At 32.2% G+C, this 17,820-nt stretch overlaps 1 protein-coding gene across 1 annotated transcript in view; it reads right to left on the bottom strand.

The window, feature by feature from the left end:
- LOC129222392 (coronin-2B-like) overlaps window positions 1-15,960 on the bottom strand; it is a 30,559-nt gene extending 14,599 nt beyond the window's left edge. Inside the window, exons 1-4 of the mRNA XM_054856894.1 lie at window positions 15,826-15,960; window positions 7,840-8,037; window positions 5,958-6,074; window positions 1,358-1,510 (exon numbers count right to left, since the gene is read on the bottom strand). Coding sequence (XP_054712869.1) covers window positions 1,358-1,510; window positions 5,958-6,074; window positions 7,840-8,037; window positions 15,826-15,864 — 507 coding nt within the window. The 5' untranslated portion in view covers window positions 15,865-15,960. The remainder of the gene's footprint in view (window positions 1-1,357; window positions 1,511-5,957; window positions 6,075-7,839; window positions 8,038-15,825) is intronic.
- Between the last annotated feature and the right edge of the window lie 1,860 nt (window positions 15,961-17,820).

Genomic DNA, 17,820 nt, shown 5'->3' with positions numbered 1-17,820 from the left:
TAGATTTAACCACCATAGAACTGGCCAAAACTAAATTACATGAAAATACATTTCTAATTTGTATGTATGTGAGAGATGTGTGTTTTGCAACTAATAAATCTGTTAGTTGGAAGTTTTTTAATTAAGCACAGTAATTTTAGTCAATTAAATATAATAGTGAAGTAATTTACTTTATAACAATAGTAGTGAACAAATTTCAACTTTCTTCAAAATTAATAACTGAAATTGCTCACAACTAAAACAAAAGACATAAGGAATACAAAACAGCCTGTAACATAAATATAGTAACTTTTCAGTAGTGTTGCATTTTAATTTTCATAAGTGTTTCCTTTCTGTACCTTTAATTTTGTTTTTTAAAAAATGTCTATATATGTTTCTAAAAGAAGCTTTTTTTTTTCTCTCATTTATTCTTCAAAATTACTTGAAATACTTTCAAATACTTTACATTTGTGTGTGAGAGTTAAAATCTATCTATTCAACTTACAATGTTTCACTCATTTATTTTTTTAATGTTACTGCATATTTTTCATGTAAACCTTATCTTCTAACCATGCTGTAATTTCTACAAACTGTAAAACACACTATTTAGATAAATAATGAAAGATGATTGATTATGGTTTGTTTTGCATTTCTTTTTAATAAATTATTATTTGATTTTCATTTAAAATTTAATAATTATCTAAGTGGCCAAAACTGGATGAAACTGATTTTATCCCAGCTGGTTTAAACCAGTTTTATCCACGGTTGAAACCACCACTGGCCCAAACTCTTACAACCCTGCCTTTAATCCAAAATCAGCCCGACACCAATTCTGCAGCCCAGGTATGAACTACTGTAATAGGATTAGTTATAAAATAAAACCAAGGCCTCTGGGGGTGTTTTCACCCACAAAACCTTTCCTTCCATGCGTCACTTCAAAGAATAAACCTTTTCCTGATATTAACTGGGGGCAAATGATTGCTTCTGATAAGCCATTTCATTTGTTTAAAACTATACTGCATGTTTTTTTTTTTTTTTTTTGGAATTTATGTAAATAGATCTCTTGTTTGATAAATGCAGTGATCAGTATTCACCAAAATAATACACCACACATTTCTGAAAATAAACTGCAAGTTTTGGAACTTTTTTAAAGCTTCATTATTGGGGTTGGGAGTGGGGGAGAGAGGTATTTTCACAAGGAAATCTTATCTCACAGAAAACATTAGTTCTTTTCCAAGAGCAATGTACAATTGAAAAATGTCTAAATATCAGTAAATATAGTGTTTTTTTTTTAAATTTTTTTATTGTTAATATTTTTGTTAAGATAAAGAGAAAGTTAGCACTAATAGCAAATGAGAACATCAATGCTTTTACTTACCATGTAATCAAAACCAACACTAAATAATATGTTCTCAGCTGTAGGATGCCACACAATGTAACCAACACGTCGCTTGTGCCCAGTAAGTTCTAAAACAGGTTGATTCATATTGGCTTTTTTAAGTCCACCATCTGGGATATACCACACTTTGATCTATAAGAACAATGATTTCAAATAAAGGACACATATGAAAATATATTTTTAACATAATAATCTGAAGGAAAAAGTACTGAATATAATGATTAAGATTTTGTTATAAGTAAACAACATTTTACTCCATTTTATAAATTTAAAAGGGGATAAGTGAAGATGATAAATTACTCCACTACAATAATAATTACTAAACTAAGAAAATAAACCAGGAAAAATAATTCAATAGAATTTTTGTATTCAAAATTCATCAAATAGTAAAATTGCCACAAAGAAATGTTTTTCAAAAATCAAGAAATATGTCAACATTAAAACATTTTAATATCAAAGAAATATTTTCCTCAAAAAGGCGTGAAAAACAAGCGATATTGTATCATACTTGCCAACTTTTGAAAATGCGCATCAGTAAAACTTTTCCGTGAACAACATACCTCCTCGAAACAATGATGAAGCAATTTTAATCTGTGTTAAATACATAAGTTTTACCTTTGTATGATAGTGGAAATGTCCAACACTATTCTGCATTATATGTTTATACAAGAATTTACTTAAAATATTTTCCCTTTAATCCCCCTGCATGAATTTTATTAGGAAAAAAAATTCATGCAAAGTGATAAAAAATGAAAAATGCAATACCAAAAAAGTTTCATTGTCCAACTTAACACATGTTAAATAAGTAGCAATAAATGGATAACTAGAATAGCTTTTTGTAATACTTACCACCAAAAATTTAATATTTTGATGTTGAATGATTCTTTTTTCAATTGACATACTTTTCATTTATGTGCAGTGCACTTTCTGCAGAATGCAAAAACCTTTTAAACATGTTTTTCTTCTAGATTGTTTTAAATATCCTCTTTCAATTTTATATATTTTTTAGTTATTTTAGTTACTTATTTATTTTTTGTGAAGTTCTTTGAAAGTAAGAATTATTAAAAGACACCAATTATGCATGGGGAAAACAGGGATTTAATTGTTTACAAACTGTACAACGACATTACATCATTTCTTCCTCCATGTGCAATGTTGAAATCACTTCTGCATACATCGCAAAAGGCAAATTTTTCACCTTTATTCGATTTTTTAATCGACAGAAATTCTTTACTATACTCTTCCTTAAAAGTCTGATGGTAACTTTTATCCGATTTAGCACTCATGTTCTTGATAATAACAAATTAAGTAGAATTTTCCATATATTAGCAAAAGGTCAAAAATAACTAACAACCATGCAAACAACACACAACGAACCAACACGCGGTCGGAAAGTCAGAAGTAGAAGTAGTTTTTTCTTCTTCTTCTTCTTCTTCTTCTTCTTCTCTATTTTGAGGTATATGCGAAGTAGTTTTTTTTCGCAATGGTAGAAAACTTTTCTTGTCTTGCCTGTATAGGGAACCGGCTGTACGGTCTGCAATTCAAACCAATCACAAGCTGCTGCCAGCCGTTAGCCACGCCTATTCCGTGACGTCGGGATGCAGCGCATGACACACACGATGCAGATCGTCGCCGTTGGAGATAAGCGACAGAATTCCCCTTCCCCTTCTTTGATTGCGCATTTGAGATTAGATTTCCGTAAAAACATCATATCAATCCGTAATCAGTAAAATTCTGAGAATATCCGTAAATTTTACGGATAATCCGTAAAAGTTGGCAAGTATGTTGTATAATGCAAAATTAGATTAGCCGATTCACTTAGAAAATTTCGGGGAAAATATTGAAACTTCTCTTTTTTGATTCATCTGAAAATTTAAAGCACATGCAAAGAAATTAACAAACAGTGAACTGTTATAAAAAACATCTCAACTTATGTCATAATGGAAACAAATGAAGAGCAATAATATCAAAGACTGAGAGCTATACATACCATTGAAAATATGAAAAAGAGATCAAAGTTCTCTTCAATTTTTTCTCACAATTCAAAAGTAAACATTCAGAAAATTTAAAATAGAATACTTTAATTACAAGAGACTAAGGATTAACATTCTCACAAATAAACAATCATATTTGTTGAGTTCAATATGATTTAAGAAATTTTTTAGAAGAGTTGGGGAAAGAGGATAGGGAGATTTTCTAAGAGATGGGCAGTGTTATTCATTGTAATGATCCATTTATCACACATTGTTGAACTACTTTGTTTATTTAAAAAGTTGTAAGTGATATCTATGCGAGATTACTGACGTACATTGAAAATGTTTCATTAATTTTTTTTTTTATTAAGGAAAATAACTTATTATCAATCACAGTTAGAAAATATACCAATACAAATTTAACGAAAAAATATTTTATTTAGGTATGTATTAAGCAATAGATTACGAGTAATCAAGTGGTAAGATATTTGTTTTCCGTTTCAAAAGTTGGGTTTGATCCTGCATGGCACAAATTTAAATTTTATTTGATAAAAATAAATAAAATTGAGGTGTTGTCAAAATTTTGTAAAATTGGTTTTCAAAAAAATTAAATCAATAACAATCGCTGAATACAGTACATTTTGAACGTGAAATTAAAACACAAAATTATTTTGAATGTGTAAAATGAAAGTAATACCAAAAAACTTATGTCTTTTGGCTAAAAGGTTTTAATGGAGAAATTAAAAGAGGAAGATAGAACTATATAAAATAAACATCATCTATCAAAAGAATGCATTTTTTTTAATGTTCTTTTGATCAATTATGTTTATTCGTTGGGTTATCATTCATGAACAACACATATACAACCGCTTAAATGCATATTACTAGCTACATAACATAAAGCCTATTTTTTAGACTTACGGTAGTAAAACAACTGTATACTTCAGTTTAAAGCTTTTAGAATTGATAATAAATTCTGAAATTCTTGATCCAATAAATTACTGGATCAAAAATTAAAATATCAATTTAAAAACTATTTGCCCTTTATGTTCGAAATTTTTTTGACCTGGTTGTAAAAACCTAAACTATTTAGGATCCGTTAAAAAATATTTTGTATACCTTCTTTAAATGCTTATATGAATATAAATAAATAGGTATGAACATGAATATGTTTCATTAAAATCAAGGACCATGTTTGCCATCTTTAAACCAAATTGTTATGATCCAAATATTCAAGGTTTTGTTTTTATTTCAAAACCATTGATAAAAAGGTTCTGTATTTAAACAAAAATAAATAATAGTGCAAGTAAAGAAAAGAAAGATATGAAAATATCTGTAGCAAAACTCATAGCACTTTTCATTATGATTTACTTAAAGCAATCAGGCAGTATTTCACAATGTGAGTCTCAAAGGCATCATCCACAAAATTAAGCTCTGGTTTTCAAGAAAAAATGCCCCCCAATTTTTTTTTTCTGTTTTATTTTGAACTAGTGGTACCCGCACGGCTTTGCCTGTAGTTGAAAATTAAAAGGTCATTCGGTTTGCCTGTATATTTACAAACAATGGATGACGAATATCTCGCTAATTGGCTATGTTCATTCGCTCTCCCATTCCACGTCATGATAATTTCGCAATTTACTCGCCCATCTTATGATAATTTTGCTCCGGAAAATTTTCTTAAAATTGAAATAGAAAAAGAATAAAATCGAATTTTCGAAAAATTGCACACTCCCATGCTACAAACTAATTTTGTGCCAAATTTCATGAAAATCGACCAAACGGTCTAGGTGCTATGCACGTCACAGACATCCAGACAGAGAGACTTTCCGCTTTATTATTAGTAAAGATTTTTGGGAACAGAATAAGAAAAAAGTAAAATCAGTTAAATCTTTAAAAAAAAATTAATTTGAATTTTGTCATCTTGAATTCAAATTATGTTTTTTGCAATCACGAGTGTGTTTGTATGTAGGGGGTATGTGTGTCTGTGTGTAGGGGGTATGTGTGTCTGTGTGTAGGAAGTCTGTGTGTTTGTGTGTAGGCATGTGTGTTTGTGTCTGTGTGCAGGCATGAGTGTGTGGGTGGGTGGTTGTGTGTGTGTTTGTGTGTGTTTGTTTGTGTAGGTGTATATATGTATATGTGCGTGCATGTATGTGTGTAAGTGTAGGATATTGACGAAACCTGGAGACGGTTTTTGCTAGAGGTGCAGCATCGGTCGACGGTGATGCTGCAAAGGGTGCTGGTGGGAAAATAAAATCATAGGAACGCCAAAAACAGTTAAGTAAGAACAATAAGCAACCGTGATTGCTCAAAAAAGCTTTGAGAGAAGTGAATTACATGAAATGAAAAAGACCTGATAAAGGAACGCAGACCTTTAAGATGGTTTTACATTGATGAATGTTAATCAAAATTTTTACTGTAATATTTAAATTTAACACTTATGTAATTCTAAAAAGTAATCAAATATGTGTAAGTGACTATTTGGTAACAACACTTCAAACATATCAAATGAGTGGCAACTTGTAAAATATTCGAATCTTTACTAAATATACATACAGGAAAATGAAATAAATGACGGAACTTAAAACAATCTATTTAAGAATACTTACTGTGCAATCATCTGAGCTTGATGCAATGATATTATCGTTAAAGGGATTCCACTGCAAATCCAGCACTGGCCCATGGTGACCTGTTACTCTTCCAGCGCAAACATCAACCCTGCCTGTCTGTAATGATTATACAATTTCAAATACACTGCACATTCCTTTTTTTTTTTGCTTTTACTGCAGGATTCAAACAATGCATAAAATGTAGGACATTTTTTGAAAAAATGTAGGATAATAAAACAAAAGATTTTTAAGTGAACAGCAATCGTTAAATCTGCACCTCAGAGTCAGATCAAAGTAAGTCACATAATCAATACTTGGTAGGGGAGAGGGAAAATGTGTTTGGTGCATGCAAAGGCTGGGACGCTCACTCTTTACCCCCCCCCCCCCCCCCCCCCCGATGGTATAAATTACATCAGCCTATTCGTCAACAGAAAAAGTTCTGTAAAAAAGTTGCAAGAGTAGTCTAAAATTTTTGAAAACAATGCAAAAAGAGCCGCCTGAGTAAAAAAAAAAGTTGCAAAATGTAGTATTAATGTTTTTAGTTACTTGAAGTAACCCTGAAATTCTATTTATTTGTATTTTAACAAAGTTGAATTTAAAAAAAAAAAAAAAAAACTATTTTCCATTGCAGAAGCCAAAAAATAGTATTTTTTGAAATATAAGTGTCATTAACATAAAAATTAAAGTAATAGAACTTTTTAAAATGAAATAATTTAAGAATTTCCTTTTTATAAGGCTATAATCAAGATTAATAATTACCAATAACTAAAAATATTTTAACAAAAGTACTAATTTAAAAATTAATTTTCTAAATAAAAGAATCTTCAAATTCGTAAGGGATGCTATTTCGGAAATGTTGCCTTTACTGTAATGGCAATTTTAACTAGTATTTATCTTTATCTACACTGTTCGTGATTCAATAGATATAAGAATAATTTCAATAAATAAGAAAGCTTCAATTTCATATTTTGCTGATTCTTCAATTTTGTATAAACTTTTATGTAGCATTTTCATTTCTAAACAAAAATATTTTGTTCTTTATCAATACTATATTAGTTCCATCCATGGGCGCCCATATGCAAAATTGTAAGGGGGGGGCTCAGATATTTTAACCATGGTTTAGCATGATATTTTCCCCATGAAAACCAATTTCAGGACAGATTAGAGTCATTAAAATTGGACATTTTTAATTACTTATTCATTAATGGCTGGAGAAGAAATATTTTTACATTTTAGCAAAGAAAAAAATACTAAACACAAGGAAGTTCTAATTTCTAAGGGGGGGGGGGCTTGAGCCCCCGCTTGCCCCCCAATATGGGCGCCCTTGGTTCCATGGGCAGGTAAAAAGCTTGAATTGCAACCATGTCAGTGCAATATCTTTTGAGTTCCTTTTATTGAGAAAACTAATGAAACACCTATTGTTTCTCTAGTTTAAGTCATCACATTATTTTCAATTTTAAATTTCTCTTTTTTCACTCTGACTGGATTACAATGCAATCTCATTAGAACAAGATTCTTGTACCATTGATAAAATTAGGGGGTTGAAGTTCATTAAAGCTGGATTTTACTGCATTTCTTAACTTGATTCCCATTTACAGCAGATTCCAATTCATTGCAGCAAAGCATCACACACAGATTTTTATATACATAGAGCTTGAGTAAAACGTATCCAGAAACAAAAAAGAAAATAATAAAATAAAACTGCAATTTCTGCAACTTTTACCCCAAAACAATGCAGATAAAAAGAGTAAACTGCATTAAGCATACAAATCATCCTTGGAAACAAAAATGTTTAACAAGTATAGTCTAAATTGATATTGTATGCCTTAAAAAATAGAATCATTGAGCGAAGTAGCCTAAAAAGTACAGAAATTATACGTACCTTTTCAACAGGTATCACAAGGAAGGATCCACCTCCAGCACTTTCAGTAGCTATAGCAATAAATTTAGGATTCACGGCACAGAATGAACTATCATGGGCATTTTTTGTGATTTTTACACAGTCATAACACTTGTCTTTCTTCGATGCACATCCAAACACATGACGAAACTTGCTACTTCTAATCCCACGAAAAGAGGACTAAATAGAAAAAGTAAATAAAATAAATCAGAATCATCTTTTTTTCCCCTTTATATAAAAGTAAATTTACACTTAAATTTCGCCAAGCGTTGTAGATTTCGATTTGGAAAATGAGAGAGAAAGAGAAATGGTACAAACATGTACATTTCTAAAAAGTAGGGAGTATTCTACGGTCAGTAGGGTAGGGGTAGCACTTTTAAGTTAAATTTACTTTTCAATTATTAGTAGCCATTTTATCCAGGACTTCCATTTTCTGAAAAAGTTAGAGACTCATTCTCCATAAAGTTATCTAGAAGAATTATGCTAAAGGAGAAAAGTATTGACACATGAAATTTTACAACAATGTACATATCTGTGTACTTATTCAAAATAGAAAAAAAAAAGAGTTAAAAAAAATTAGTTTAAAAAAAAAACAGTAATAAAGTTTGCTCAGGTTTTTTTTAATTTTTTAATTAAATGATATTCAGTAAAAATTAATGTTTTGTTGAATTAATAAATTGAAAGAGTAAGTTGTAAAATGTATGATGCAATCATGTGTAGTTACAAGGAACAAAAACACTGAAAAAAAAAAAGTTGTGTTATCAAAAGCTGGGTGGGTCACAACATAAACTTAAGAAATGATACTTTAATATTTCATTCAGTCTTATCCACTTTCTAAACTCTTTGTTTTTTCTCTACTCTGTTTACTTTCATACTACATGTTATAGTAATGTTTGCAGAAAGTTACATTTATTTATTGTTAACAAATGTATTCATCATATTTTCAGTAAGTTACCACCCTATAGCCAGGGTTAAGGCAGAAGCACTTGAAATACACCGCCAGCTCAGTCATCCCAGGCGAGGACTTGCAGTTTCGTGCTTATTAGCACTCATCAGCCCGGCATAGGAAGTGACTGAGCCGGAGGTGAAAAACCTCTTAAGGTAGCCAAGAGAGCCAAACAAACTGGTAGCTAATTGGTCTGTCTCGGCTGGAATGACTGAGCTGGCGCTGTATTTCAAGTGCTTCGGCCTTAGCCTCGGCTATAAGGCGGTAACTTACTGAAAATGCCATGCCTTGCCTTCACCTTCGATTTGAACTGAATTCATTACTTCGGTCACTCGTCTGGGCTGTGCTGATTCTATTTTAGCTACCAGTTTGTTTGGCTCTCTTGGCTCCTCTTTGGCTACCTCTTTGTTCGGCTCTCTTAAGAGATTTTCCACCTCCGGCTCAGTCACTTCCTATGCCGGGCTGATGAGTGCTAATAAGCACGAAACAACAGTTCCGGGGCTAGAATGACTGAGTTGGCAGTGTATTTCAAGTATTCATCATAGTTTCTTGTTGAAGGTATACTTAACAAAAGTTATTTTGGAAAATATTTTTTCCGCCGATTTACTGCCAATTGATCAGTGCATCCCTATTACACAATATCAAGAATGGCGTTCTTTTCCAAGTCAACCGGAACAAAGGACCCCCCCCCCCCAAAAAAAAAAAAAACACCTTGGGAGGAATGGTTTTTTTTTTCTTTAGGGAACAAGTTTTAAAGGAAATCCATCAAAACTGTTCTAGTTAACTTGGAGGGTGCCAAGGCTCTTACACAGAGCTTTATTTGCAAAGAAAAATTATTTCCTTGCATTCTGCAATACCTTGGGACTCTAATTAAAATTATGATTCTAAAGTAAATGAGACATAGTAGGTGTAAAAAAAAGAATATTCTTTCTAGATTAAGTAAATATATACTGACAAATTATACAGACAAGGGAAAACTGGCAAATTCAACATTACGCATTTCCTGCACTTTTAGACAACTCAAGCTTTTACTGAACTTCAAAGCGTAATTACGGAACAATCAGTATAAAATTACATCACCATCAGCTAATTTGTCAGCAGAAAAGGTTCTGGTGCCCTTGGTTAAATCTCTATATTTTAGCAGTTTTAGATAAAATGCTGTTTCAGCCCCCCCCCCCCCCATACACAAGCATGAGCAAACCAGATCTGTAGTAAGGGGCCTTGATAGCACAGTTGGTTGGCGCGTCATTGTAGTAATCCCTAGGTGGTGGGTTCAATTCCCCCTCGTCGCCCTAGTTGTAACTTCCTTCTAGATGCTGTTAATTCTGTCCTACACTATGTACCCGTATTGTGCTATCTGTCATATTGGACGTGAGTTCATAAACGGGTCCTCTGTGTAACCAAGTACACGAACTCAAAATGTATGTTGTCCATGAACCAAATAAACGTAGTAACAGGTTAGTTAAAAAAATCACCCCCCCCCCCCCTCCTTGAAACTTTTTTGGATCCGCCCTTGAGTAAAGCAGTATGTTCTGCAATTTTTGTGTGCTTTATTTGAATGAAGAAAAGAAAGAGGAAAACAAAATATTTCTCACTATAATAGAAATAAATATAACTCAATTTTATGTGTGAACATCTAACGCAATACATGTTTCGAAATTCAAAATACTTATCAATATTTATAAAAGCAAGCTGTTTAAACCAAAGAATAACAGTGGAAAAAAAATTTGAAAAGAAAAGTTCTACCTCCATTGTTTGCTCTTGTTTTCATGCCGCTTTAAAATAAAAACTAAATCATATCTAAAAATAAGAAAAGAAAATGAAATTTAATGCATAGGTCAAAAAAGTAAGCATAAACAAATGATAAAATTTAAAAAAAAAACATATTTGCAAAAGTAACACGAATAATTCATTCTATAACCATGGCCACAACATACGGAGAAAATGGTAATGTTTCTTCAATTTAATTTGCACACTATTAATCACAGAAATTCAGAGCTACATTAATGATTCAGGTCATCAAAATTTTAGGTTATATTTATTTTTGGAGTTCTATGACATAAGTTGAAGCTAAAAGAATTAGATGAAATTGAGATTGGCTATTGGCTCCAGGGGCACTCTAATGGAAGATAGGTTATTATGCACGTAATCAGCAGTAAGTACTTACTGCTCTATACCTGCCCATAACCATTGTCCGGCGAATGGAACATAAATGAATCGCCGCCGAAACTTGAACCAAGACGCATAAACTTTTTCGCGAATTCTTTTTAGCTTAAATAAGCGCAAGCAGTAAAGCCCCAACGGGAGGTCATTGTGTGACCTCTCAAAAATTTCCTTGATTCAGCAAATTTAGAGAAAACATTGCATTTTTTAAAATGATTTCTAGTCGCTTCTCATTAGATGTAGGTATGCGTGCCAGGTCATATTTAATCATTCAGCAAAATTTGGGAATTACCGCCTCTCGTCCTTGAGCGTAAGAGATACTTAAAAGGAGAAGACACTTGGGGAAAATAATAAGGGGGATACTGAAGGAAAATAATCATACTTTATTTCAAACAAAGTCGAAGAAAATGTTTTGTAATTTCACAGCCCCCAAACATTTTAAAAAATCTTTGATTCTTCATATCCGTGTTCTAAAAACAATAAAACAAAATGAGTTTTTGCTAATATACAGTTATAGAAGATAATATACGAGTAAACACAAGTAATGCTTGGCAGACGATAAATAAACGTGTAGCAACAGAACGATTCTGTTCCATTTGTTTTGCTCTGTCAAAGACGATATTTTTCACAATTTTAATATATACTAAGCTGCTGCACTTTTAGTAGTTCGATGAGAGCCATAGTTAACGCACGAAGCATTTCTTTCGCCTAAATTTTCCTGGAGATTTATTGCTTTATTACAAAGTGCAGAACAGTAAACAATTTGTCGTAGTTCTAAAAATGCATAAAGAATTTTCTAGTTGCCAAGTGACAACACAGAAACATAAAATAGTTTTCAAAAATGCCGTTAAGCAATTAAAACATATGCCTTGTTGACTATTCGTTGTCAGTACTTAAATTTTGAGTAAATGTATTTGATTTTCACCATTTTAAACATGTGGCTTCCTCCAACAACAACAAAATGACTGTCATCTGCATGACTACAAATGACTTCTGTGGTTTCCCTGCAGAACTTGAGGTTCCCGGAATCACTTTTACAAAGTGGATCATGAAGATAATCAATCAAAGAATTTGATTTTCTAAAAATTAATTTTCAGCTGAAGACTTCTGTCTGCCCCCCCCCCCCTCCTTCGTTCGTGACTTTGAGGAATTCCAATTAAGAAGGAACATGACAGAAGATTGAGTAGATGCGCAAAAAAAAAAAAAAAAAATCTACTGAAGTTTTTCTCTATTCAGTGTTTAAAAAGGTAAAACACAAAAATGAGTTTGTTGTAGCAAGGACTGTTTAAATCAGCAAGTATATCTGGTATCTGAGGAGGTACGTAAATGTGTTTTGGATTAAATTTATATCAAGTGGATGTATGTCGATACCCTATTTAAATTCTGTCTTCTTCAATAATAAATTTATAACCAACATATGTTTATATATAAATATACATATTTATTCATTAATTTATTTTTATAAAGGCATAAAAACATTTGTGTAAAAAAATAAATTTTTATTTTATTTTTAAGATACATTTCATTTATTTATATTAAATGTATGTCAAGTGTATACAAGGTATTTGTTTATTTTTTAAAATAAAATATATTATTCACTTTGCAATAAATATACTTCGTAATGACGAGTCTACTCCATATTATGTTGAATTTGTAATTATTGGACATTCAATAGTACATTGTGCAGCTATTGCTGATTACCATCAAAAGTGCATGAAAATTACTACTGCGAAGAGCAGGTAAACGACAGTATCTGCTTTAATTAAAATTTTGATTGCAAAATCAAAATGAAACAGACTACCCAAAAAATATTTCGATATAAACATATAGAATAGCCTAAAACCAAATTTCAATATTTTATTGATGTAAGAGGAGAAATCAAAAACGCGTTTTTTTCAAATATCTCAAAAACTCATTTTTGTAGATACTGCCGTTTACCTGCACATGACAGTGTAGTGGTTTGGGGTTGGTATCTAACACCAGAAGACGCAGGTTCAAACCCAACTCCAATCGGTGGATTTTCAAAATGCAGAAACTAGACAGTGCTAGGGTCCTATGATTATGCGCCATGTAAAAGATCCCTCGATTATTCATTTGACTTGAAGTACTTATGGAAAAAAAAAATTCCTACTAAGTTTCGCATCAAAAGAGCCCAGGAACAACCATCTGATAAGGAAACTGGGCGTCGATATTCTTGTGGCAATAGCATCTGTCGATAGCAGTGCCACATGAAAAAATGGATGCTACCTTGGGTATCGCACTAGGTCTACAAAAGGTAAAGCCTCTAACACAGCCCATTAGAGTAGAATAAAAAAAAAAGATATAGATTGACAACAACTTAAGTTTTATTTACTTATTTTTTGGAAACATTTTCTTGTTCAGACCCTTGGAAACCCCTTCTTCCTTTCCCTTTTGAAATTCCGTTCAAAGAATTAAAATTTCGAATTGTTTAAAATTTCATTTTGAGCCTTCAATTTCGAAAAAATCTGAAGTAAAATCCCCTTAACATTCCTTTTCTTCCTAATATCATCAAATCTAAAATAGTGTCAAAAATAGAGTTTTTAGAATTACAATTTAGGAAATTTTTCAGGTTGTAACCCCTTAGACCCCTATTTATACTCTAAATTTACCCATAGGCAGGATTCGCCGATATATATAATGATATATATCAAATATCACAATATATATCCGATATTTATTTTGAAAATATCATATTTTGATATTTATTTTTTCAACTGGTATTTTCAATATAAAAAGCATATTAATCATAGTAATATTGTTCATTTATCATTAAAAATAACCAAAAAGTTATGTACTATATTTTTATGATGTATAATATATCATTAATATAACGAAGTAATATAATATTCCTTTTTCTTCTCTTCTTCTTACTTATCTCTTTGTTTCTGAAACAGATCAGATCCATGAGGTTGTTCGCCTTAATCAACTTCAAGACAGAAGCAGGTCTCTTCAATAGATCCTCGCTTACCAAACCAACTTAAAAAATCAGATGTTGGGCAGTGGCCTCTTCAGTATGACATTTGGTGCAAACTAGGAAAGTTCTATTACCATGGGAAAATCTGAGGGTTTTTAGATGACCTGTGCTCAAACGAGTCAAAGCAGTTTGATCTCTCCTGTCATCCTCAAGTCCAAGGGAAGCACCAAGACCCTCGCAAAAATACCATGGATGCTCAGGATGCTCCAAGAGCTGTTTATAGTAGCCTTACATCTGAAGTATATTTTACTTGTATTTTATACTCATAAAATGTAACAATTTGAATTCATATTAAATGTGCCTAATTAATTATTAAACATCGGTCAGAAAAAATGAAAATGTTTAATGACTGTGCACTGACTAATGTATATTATTTATTTCTGAGTTATATAACTGTAGAAGTAGCTAACAGAAGAAAAATGAGTAAAACAGCTAATGCTAAATTAACCCCATTAAAATTGATAGAAATGCAAAATGAAATTTTAGATATAAATAATGAAAGAATTTTCAACTTTAAGTCTACATATTGTAATTATAATATAACAAAATAAAGAGCGATTTGAGGATGCATTTACTATTTTGAAGACTTTAGTTTGTGCTAATTTAAAATATCCGATATATATTAAAATATCCAATATATATCAAAATATCCAATATTTTCGAAAATATCATGATATTTTCAAACTCTGTCCATAGCGCAATGTTTATATTGCTTTTTTTTTTTTTTTTTTTTGTGGCTGTCCTGAATTGCTTATGGTTTTCATTTGGCCGTTGACCGATGTCCGTCTTCTAATTTTATTTATGTATGCTTATACTGGTGGCATCTATTTGCCTAGGAATCAAAATATTGTAAACGACCTTCTTCACTTTACACGATCTTTTTTAGGCGAAAATAGTATTCAACACCCCCCCTCCCATAACATCCTGTATCAGACTCATGACATTCAATTAAATTTTAATGTCTTGAATTGAAATGATAGTTGCGATAAAAGCCATTAGTAGAAACGAGAAACCCAACAATTCGTGATTGCGAAAAACATAAACTGATTTCAAGATCTCAAAATTTTATCTATTTTACCCATTAATTTATTTTTTCCACATAGAAAGAAGATCAGTAATATGCATGCAACACATCAAGCATAATTCTCTGAATTCCAGATTCCACATAGGCACAAGTATCCTCATTTGTGTGCTCATATTCTAGTAAGGATTCCCTCTTAAACCAAACGTTAGGTCCGCGCTCTCGGAGAATTAGCTCTGTAACAGTTTAACTATTTTTGAAATCAACAAAATTAAATCTGTAAACCGTTTTACAAAATGTTATTTTTAATGAAAATTATAATTAATATTTACATTAATTATTACCAAGCTACTGTGACACATTTTATGCGTTTGCAAAAAAAAAAAAAAAAAAAAAGAAAAGCATGTATTTATTTATTTATTGGGGGGGGGGACGGGGGGTCTTTTTCATGCAGTTCCAAAGGGGCGCAATTTTTCACTTTTGCACGGAGTCGCTCAAACGCTAAATCCGACCCTGGCGTTGATTTAGTTTTACTAAAAAACCTTCAAAGTGTACGAACACTTTTGGAAGCCACTGTAGACTGCTTTTAAAAGCTTCATAGAGTTTTGAAGAGATATTTTGTAGCGTATCATTAGGTTAGGACCATGAAGATATATGTGAACATTCTAAACGCCAAGCAAAGAAGCCCAAATGATAGAGTCTATCAAATACTAGAACTAGTTCTTTAGAGAAATTCAAGTTTTATCAGAATGTTTTACAAATAAAACTTCAAAACTAAAGTGAACTCAAATTCTTGTAAAGAAAATACAGAAAGATTTTACAATTGATTAAGGAAAAACTTACTTTTTCCTCACTTTTACACAGAGAATTAATATCAATCATTTCAACTTTCAAAGAATTAAAAATAGTTCATATTATATAAGCTGGAGTTATAGAAAAAAAATCTGAAGTGCTTTTCAGTCTTTGTTAAAAGGTTCACTCCCTACACAATTAAAACATAAACACCGCTAATGCAGACCAAAAGCTGTGTTGAGTTGATGTTTATAACGTCTAAACCAGGAAAGGGTAAACAATGCGTTTTATTGTTATGTTCTCGTTCCGCTAAGATGAAATTCCAAGCGCTATCAAAAGTGGCTACCGATGAAGAAATAACCCGAGATAAAATAACTGATTAATAACAGCAAACATTCAAGGCTTATACAAGTAAACATTGAAGCATTTTCCTGCTGTCATGTGGTGTTTATTAAACCGGAAGTAAATAATACGCCACTCTGGGATTTTCTCTGCATTGAAAAGAAAGTAAAAGTGCCCATTTGAGCTATAATACTAATAGGAGAATGAACTTTCCATTCTTTTGCATTGAAGCTCGCCTTGTGTCGAATTGTATAAGTTATCTAAATCGGCAATTTCTGGATTGGCAAGCGGACATCTGAAGAGTCTCTCCAAGAACACATCTGGATTGCTTGGGTCTTTTACCAAAGACTATATGCCCCCCCCCCTTCTTGTCCTTATTTTCTTAAGGGTCAATGATTTGTTGGATTTTTGTCTGACTCCGTAAGACAAGCAGAGGATTAGAAACAACAACAGACTGCTTCTTTGGACGTCCGTAACTGGGCAGATCAAGGACTCATAAAATGTGCATATGATAACGCTTTTTAAATAAAACTTGAGTTTAAACGCGAAAAGAGTACCAATCATTTTGCCGAACTAACTTGGGGAAAAAATCGGACCGCCGAGCTCGCTTCTGTCCAAGCGGAATATGTGATGGACGTCCCCAAATGCAGCATTTCTTACATCCAGTTCATCTTTCCCATGAACGCAGTATAGGTCCACAAAGTTTTACCTGTGTTGCCTTTGAATACGTTTAAAAAGAAAAAGCTTTTTTTTTTTTTTTTTTTTTTTTTTTTTTTTTTTTTTTTTTGTCCTTTTCATTCTTTGGCTCACAAATTAGGAGGACTGCGAACACTTGTATCTAGCCTCTCTTTTCCTCTACTAAAACAGTTTCGAGTTTACCGGAAAAAATTCGATACAAAATTTATCACGGCTTCTGGTTAGAGCAGCTATATAGACAGGCCGACGCATCAGCTTAAATTTAGCCATTTTGGATCAGATTTTTCATTGTTGCACTGCTAGGGTTACCACAGCAAAGTTTCGGATTTCGCCAAATTTGCCCAAAATTTACGTGCCGCTAATAATTGCTCACAGTGAATAATCACCAAACGCGATAACTCGCCAGAAAAGACAGCCACTCAAACACGCGCTCCGATGTCCGATCCAAAAAGGCTAATCTTAAGCTGATCAGTGAGCTGTATAAAATGGAGAAAACCTACAATAGTGGAAACTTGAGCTCGCTTCGCGGGAGAACGGGGTAGAGCGGAAGACTAGATTTGTAAGATTATCGCTGTTTCGCTGGCGTTACGATTTTTGCTGATGCACTGGAGGGCGTGTTAACGAGGATGCGATCGCTGATCTCATTGGATGCAACCAGTTATGTAATAGCTGCGCTTTTTGGGAAGACTGGCAGTTTTGCTTTTCTCTTGAAAGGAAATAATTGATGCAAATGAAACTTAAATGAAGTATTGTTGCGTTGTGTACCGTATCCTGTTGTAAAACCATAAAGGGTGGACTTGACACTTTTACGTGAAATATATTACAGTAGTTAGTAGTACAAGAACTTATATTAAATTAAAAAAATAAAATAATCGCGACCTCGATTGCCTTAGCTCATTTTCAGATGAATCTCGCGGGAAAAAGCGCGCATTAAATTCAAATTTTTTTATAAGAAATGAAACAAAGAGCGAAAATTGAAAGTTATTTTAAAAGCCTTGCTTGAATTAA

The sequence above is a fragment of the Uloborus diversus genome, chromosome 5, assembly GCF_026930045.1.
Source record: "Uloborus diversus isolate 005 chromosome 5, Udiv.v.3.1, whole genome shotgun sequence".
Lineage (NCBI taxonomy): Eukaryota > Metazoa > Arthropoda > Arachnida > Araneae > Uloboridae > Uloborus > Uloborus diversus.
The sequence above is the reverse complement of the archived record's forward strand: the minus strand, read 5'-3'. Positions and strand labels throughout refer to the sequence as shown.